At 25.9% G+C, this 7,500-nt stretch overlaps 3 protein-coding genes across 3 annotated transcripts in view; 2 read left to right on the forward strand and 1 right to left on the reverse strand.

The window, feature by feature from the left end:
* Positions 1–266, forward strand: part of DDB_G0291532 (hypothetical protein) — a gene marked incomplete at both ends in the record, with an annotated part of 997 nt that extends 731 nt beyond the window's left edge. The window contains one exon of the mRNA XM_630188.1: positions 1–266. This exon is cut by the window's left edge and continues 239 nt beyond it. Coding sequence (XP_635280.1) covers positions 1–266 — 266 coding nt within the window.
* A 344-nt stretch (positions 267–610) lies between these two features.
* Positions 611–1,811, forward strand: DDB_G0291534 (hypothetical protein; the record flags this gene model as incomplete). Its single annotated transcript, XM_630189.1, has 2 exons — positions 611–761; positions 850–1,811. 2 exons carry the CDS (start codon positions 611–613, stop codon positions 1,809–1,811), a joined length of 1,113 nt encoding a protein of 370 aa, XP_635281.1.
* A 1,102-nt stretch (positions 1,812–2,913) lies between these two features.
* Positions 2,914–7,500, reverse strand: part of gnrB (gelsolin-related protein) — a gene marked incomplete at both ends in the record, with an annotated part of 5,088 nt that continues 501 nt past the window's right edge. Inside the window, one exon of the mRNA XM_630190.1 lies at positions 2,914–7,500. This exon is cut by the window's right edge and continues 501 nt beyond it. Within this exon, the coding sequence (XP_635282.1) occupies positions 2,914–7,500 (4,587 nt within the window).

Consider the following 7,500-nt stretch of genomic DNA (forward strand, 5'->3'; position numbering starts at 1 on the left):
TAACAAAGATTGAAAAAATAGATTTCTCTAAAAATCCTGATATTCATAAATCATTGGATCAACATGCTATTAGAGGTCCTGAAGTTTTAATTAAATATTTAAAATCTGATGAATATCAATCAATTTATTATAGTGAAACTAAAAAACCAAGACCTTCTGGTTTAACTTCTTCAACTGAAAATACAACAATTCCACAAAATACAACTACAACAACAACAACTACTTCAAAACCAGAAGAAGAAGAATCATCTGTTCCATATCATTAAAAATCTTTATTAAAAAAATAAAAAAATAAAAATAAAAATAAAATAAAATAATAATAACCAAATAAAACAATACAAAAAAAAAAAAAAAAAAAAAGAAATAAAAAAAAAAAATATTTTGTACTTTAAAAAAAATATAAAAAAAAATATAAATCTAAAATTATATTGAATCTAAATCTATTAATAATTTTTTTTTTTCTTTTATTTTTATTTTTTTTTATTATTTTTTTATTTTTTTTTTTTATTTTTATTTTTTTTCTAAAAAATTCCCATTTCACAAAAAAAGTGAAGTCGCTAGACATTTTTTTTTTTTTTTTTTTTTAAGAAACGAAAATAAAATTTAAAAAATGAATCCAAATTATGAACCAATAATTAAAAAATGTCAAACATTTTTAGATGCATTATTTAATAGAAATCAAGATACAGATACTTTTGCAAAACCAACTAGAGCACAAATAATTAAATCTGCAAAAACATTATCTCATGAAATTACAAAAAGTAAAGATTTTTTTTTTTTTTTTTTCCTATAATTTATTAATTTTTTTTTTTTATTATTATTATTATTATTTTTTTTTTTTTTAATTAGTATCATTATTATTAGCAGATTTAAGAGCAAAAACAGAATATTTTTCATCAATTGAAGAAACATTAGATAATATATTTTCAATCTACCAAGGTTTATCAGCATATTCAGGAGCGTCATTATTTAGAATCATTCAAATTTATTTTAGAAAATTAATTAAATCAACACAAGATGTATTTATTGCATATCAAAATAATGAACAATCATTAGGTGATGATGAAGAGAATACAATCTCAAAGCAAATTACAGGTTTAGCATGGAAATGTTGTGAGGAACTTGAGAAAGTACCAATTAAAAATTCAAATTCAATCATCTCTAGAGGTGAAGAGATTTCATCATTGATTCAAGATGCATTAGAGGAGGTTAAAGAATTTCAAAGTAAATTAAAGAATCTTGAAAAACAATTTGGTCAAGTCTCTTCAGAGAAACATCAAGTCTCAAAAGATGGTACTGTCATAGTCGATGGCGAATCAACCACCGATAAAGATAGTAACGATAAGAAAAGTGATGATGTAAATGGTGAATTTGAAAAAGAGGATGAGGACCAAGATCAAGATGAAGATGAAGATTACGATGATGAAGATGATATTGAACTTTTAAATAATTTAACAAAACAAGATATTGAATTGGTAGATAAAATAGTTTCAGTCATTGAACGTTCGACTAAAATCTCTCAATTATGGGTTGAAATGTTAAAATCAATTAATAAACCATCCGATGAAGATACTGATTTCACAAGTGAACAAATTCAAATCTCTGAATCTGTAATTCATCAAATTAATGAACTTTCAAAAAATGTTGATGATATTGCAAGTGCTATCTATCCATTACCAAATATTACTTATTGTGAAGCTCAATTATCTTTATTAGATATTTCAATTAAAGATATTATTGATAAAATTAATTCAAATTTTAAACTTTTTAATTTTAATTCTAAATTTGAAGAAAAATTAAAATCAATTTAAATAAAAAAGAATATATATAAATAAAAACAAAAACAAAAAATATTTAATTATTATTTAAAATTTTTTTTATTATTTAATTAAATTTACATTATAATACATATATTATTTAATTAATAATAATAATAAAAAAAAAAAAAAAAAAAAAAAAAAAAACAATAATCTCCAAAATATATTTTTAATTTGTTTTAAATTAATGTTGAGCATGTTGATTATTTAAGAAAAAATCCAAATTAAAATTGTTGATTTGTTCAAAAGGATATCTAAGTTAATCATTTAAATTAAAAAGCATTAGATATTATCATATTTTATAATAATATACAAGGAAAAAATCCAACATGAAATTATCAATTTGTTAATAGAATATCTAAGTTATTTAAATTTATCAGTAGGTATTCCTTAATTTATATTTCAAGGAAAAAAAAAAAAAAAAAAGAATATAAATTGGAAATGAAAAAAATAGTAAACCACTTCAATTCAAATACAAATTGAAAATAAATTTCAATTTAATTTCAAATTCTTTCATCAATATTTCAAAATGTTATAGGAAGTATAAATTTTTTAAATAATTAAAAAAAAAAAAAATTAATTTTACAAAACTACATTTTATAGAATCAATTTCATCTTTAGGTAATGTTAAATCAACCCAAAACAATTTAAAATCAGTAAATCAATTATCTAATCAAACACAACAAAGTGCTAACAATGTTCAAAATTGCAAGTTCTTTAGAATAAACATTGGTTTTTTGAATAAACATTGGTTTTTTGAATAAACATTGAATTTTATCCATAATATCTATCAACTATTAAATGGATTAAATTATAAAATAAAATTTCAACTATTCCTTTTTTTTTTTTTAATATCAATTATTTGTGAGATTTTTGATAATAAAAAAAAAGTGAGAATGTTTTTAATAAAAAATAATTATATCTTTTTTTTTTTTTTTTTTTTTTTTTTTTTTTTTTTTTTTTTTTCAAATTTTGCTTTCGCCATAGAATTATAATTATGTAAATAATTTATATTTTATTTTTAAAATTAATTTTTTTTATATATATAAAGGTTTTTTTTTTTTTTTTTTTTTTTTTTTTTAAAAATTTATTTGGTTTATTTTTTAAATAAACCAAAGAATTTTTTCTTTTTTGAAGATTTTGGTAAAGGTGGTAAACCATTATTTTTAGTATGTTGTTGTTGAGATAAAGTTGGTGGTGAAGAAGGACTATCTTTTGATAGTGGTGGTTTTGTACTACCACCATTACCATTTGTATAATTATAAAGATTACCATTTGATAAAGATGGTGAAGAAGAGATATGAGCATTTAAATTTGGAGAAGTACTACTATTACTACTACCATTACTACTATTACTTAAACTTCTACTTAGAGTACCATTTAATTGATCACTATAACTTAGATTTAATTCACCATGATAATCTAGATAACCTTTTTTAATGAGAGTCCAAGTTTCAAAGTCTTCCAATTCATCTTCATCACCTAGTGAATATGCATAGTCCATATATTCTTTGAATAGTTGTTGTTCCTCTTCATATTGTTTACGGAAGAGTAAAGTTCTTTGTAGGGCAACTTGGCATTGACGAGTTTCATGAGGATCAACCCATTCCTCTTTTCTATCCCAAGCTTTAAATCTTAATTTGAATTCAATTGATTCATTGTATTGAACTACCTTTTGAATGGAATCAATTGGGATACTATAATAGTTACAATAGTCATTAACAAAGATAAGTACAATATTCTCCAAGGAAGCTGAACAATTTGAACCAACCCAAACATAGAGAACATCTGGTGAATCTAATAAACAACATTCAGTTGATTTAAGATCAGAAGAGTATTTACGATTAATTCTAGTCATTTTAACTTGAGATTCAGGAGAGAGATAAAATTTGAATAAACTATCATTTGAAAGATCTAAATCCATTGGAATTGAATTTTTAACACCAGGTAACATATCCCAAAAATGGTTTGGTTCAGAGCCTTGTTCATAGAATACCAATTTAAATTGTTCATCTAAACGTTGAGCAAAAGTTTCCAATTCTTCCATTGGTGTGAATGTGTTTGCACCTTTCCAAATTGTGATAGTACCTTCAATGGCAGAACGAATGAAATAGACATTGTAAGAATTTAAAACTACACTATTTTGATCCAATTGTTGTATGTAAGTATTTGGACCTTCATTTATGAATTGATAAACTTTGTGAGAGATTTCAGGTTCATCAAATCTTGAACCCTTATGAATGATCAATGTCTCATCGAATGCTTTCAAGAAATGAGTTGGTTCCTTACGTTGTGTGGCTAAATAAACCGATGGTTTAGCTTGACCTTTATCTTCGAATTTATTGGCGATAATTGGATAGAGACCATGATAAAACATAGCATAGCCACGATTATCCGCTGTTACACCCTCCCACCAATAGATCACTGTTTGAGTGATATCATTTTGATTGACAGCATAGGGCGAGGCTTCTTTTCTCGAGGAAACCATAATCATAAAACAATCATCTTCATAAAAATGACATTTATCCTCTGGTTCCAATCTAAAGAATTGAAGATCTGGCAAGGTTACACCATAAACATCGACTTTATCAGTTGGTAAATTCTCATACAATGGTAGAATAACTTCATCACGACATGTGAAATTGATATAATGAAAATCATAATACAACTTGTCCGAGGAGATATTTGATCTAATCTCTGCCAATTTAAATTGATCAACACAATTTGCCAATGTTAATCTATCGATTGGCCAATCTTTAAATTGTCTCTTAAAAAGTGGTGATTCATTATGCTGTTGGAGTACTATAATCTCGGCCCATTCAGGTCTTTCATATTCTTTAAAGAAAACTTTTGCACATTCTTTAGCGGCTAAAACTTTTTTCTTTCCAACACCTTTTGGACACCATATAAATATATCGGTTGTGCAATCTAAAATGTAAACTTGATCAAGACAATCACCAAGTAAACTATAATGAAGTGGATATTCTTCAGCGATTTGCTCCAATCCTAATTTACCATTTGCTTTTAAAATGGTTCTATATAAATTTACAATAGTTTCATCATCCTCTGAATATTTGAAATCCTTATCCCTATCCTCCTTGGTTTTAAATTGTTTAACTAATTTACAAAATTCTTTCTCATCATTAATTTGTGAGATTTTAACAGTGTTTGAATAATGATTTTCAAATTGTTTTGAGATTTCTCTTGTTAGAATCTTATTTTCAAAAGATGATTTCGAACCAAATTTCATATAGATATTTTGTGGATTAACTAGCAACCAACTGATTTCATTGGACGAATCTTGGATCACCTTTCTTGACAAACCCATACGACGAATTGATATGGATGCACATGACTCCAACTCCACTGGTGGTATATCTATTTTATAGAGTCTTGATTTACGTTGATATTGTTGTAGATAGGATTTACTTGAAAAGAAGTCACACTCTGATCCCCCATTCTTATGTTTCACCCCAAACATCGACTCTTGATGATTGATGAAATAATTTAAAAACATTGAAGACTCGTTTGATTGCTCCTCTACGAATTGATTACATTTCCCACCTAAATGAGTCAACAATTGAATTGCCATCATGACTGCAGTGCAACGCTTATCAATACCACTGTCTTTGCCATACCATAGATGAATGTTATACATTGAGTTAACTGAATCCTTTGGATCATCAGTGACGTTGAATACTAAATAAGCATCTTTAGAATATAGTGTACAATAATCCTCAAAATCTCTCTCCTCAACAGAGAATCCATTCACCTTCCACATAATGAAACCTTGAAGATCTTCAACCTCTCCAAATATCTCTGTGAAATCTATATCGATTGAACCATATTTAAAAATGTTTACCATTTCAACTGGTTTCTCTGATTTATTAGATGAATGTAATGTATCTGATGTTTGACCATTAACATTCATAGAATAGGCAGTTTTAGTTGCAATTGGAGTTTTATTTAATAATGCTTTAATAAATCTATCACCATCATTCTTTTCTTGTTTTTCAATCTTTTTTAATGGTGATAACATTTCAATATCTTTTTCTGATAATTCTTGTTGTTCTTGCTGTTGTTGTTGAAGTTGTAATTTCCTTGGTGAATCTAAATGTTGAGATTTTCTTGGTGAATCTTTTTTTGGTGAATCTAATAAATGTTGTTTCTTTGGTGAACCTAATATTGTTGGTACACCATTTTTAACTGATTGAACAATTGGTGATTCTAATTTTTTTTCATTTTCAACTTCAACTTCAATTTCTTCTTCCTCAATTTCTTCAGTTTCATCATCATCATCATCATCATCATCATCATCGGATGTTAATTCTTCTTCAATTTCATCATCAGTTTTTTCTTGATCTTTTTGTTGTAATAATAATAATTGTTGTTTAACTAATTCTTGTTCTTTTAATTCTCTTTGTCTTTCTAATTCTTTTTTTTCTTTAATTAATTCTTGTTCAGTTGGTAATATATTTTTAACATATTCCTCCCATCTACGATGAGTATTTTGTGATGAAAAGAAATCATCTTTTGAAAGTCTTTGTGAATTTTTATCAGTTAATAAATGATTCTTTCTTTGTGAATTTGGAATGAAATTCTTGAATGTAAATTCACCCTTTTCATTCATATGACTTGACGACATTGTTGAGTTACTTTGACCTAAATTCATACTACCACGCTTACTAAAACTACCAAATCCAAACGATGGTGGTGATTGTGCTGTTGTTGATGATTGTTGTGATGTTTGTGATTGATTTAATGATGTTGATGATAATTGTTGTTGTTGTTGTAATAAATTATTTGTAGATGGTAATGATGATGATGGTGGTTGTGGTTGCGGTGGTAGTGAAGATGATGGCGGATTAAAAATGGATGTCAATGAAGCACCACTTGATGTATTTTGTAAAGATGTTGATAAATTGCTTGTACTTGTATTTGGACTTATATTATTATTATTATTACTGTTATTACTGTTATTTCCATTATTACTATTAAAAAGGTCAACGACTGAAATTTGTTGTTTTGATAATCTTGGAATTGAAATTGTCCTAAATAAAGCACCACTTTTTATACCAATTGAATTATGTGATGAATATTTTCTTAAAGAAGTTTCGAAACCACTACCACTATTACTTAAACTACCACTACTACTACTACCAATACTACCATTTTGCTGTTGTTGTTGATGTTGTTGTTGATGTTTTTTTTTTAAAGCTTCAGTTAATTTTTCATCAGAAACTGAGGAAAACCCTTTTCTACTAACTGTACCTATATGATTACTATTATTTGAACTTACTATATTGGAATGACTACTATTACCACTACTACTACTACTATTATTATTATTGTTAAAAAATTTTGCACCACTACTACTACTAATTGTACCTGTTGAATTGTTATGAAATTTATTTAAATTTGAAGTTGATAATGAATGTAAACCCATTTTACGACCTAATGTATTTGATGCTGCAAATGATGGATTGGTTTTTGCCAATTCATTCAATTTATCATTAATCTCTTTCTCTGATTCAATTCTTTCTTTTTCCATTTGTTTCTTTCTTTCTTCTTCCTCTTTTTTCAATTGTTTTTGTTGTTCATGTTTCTTTTGAATTGATTCATTCAATAGTTTTTTCCTTTCTTCTAATTTCTTTTGTTTCTCTTTTTTATGTGCATGATCTTT

Source organism: Dictyostelium discoideum, assembly GCF_000004695.1.
Source record: "Dictyostelium discoideum AX4 chromosome 6 chromosome, whole genome shotgun sequence".
NCBI classification, from domain to species: Eukaryota; Evosea; class Eumycetozoa; order Dictyosteliales; family Dictyosteliaceae; genus Dictyostelium; species Dictyostelium discoideum.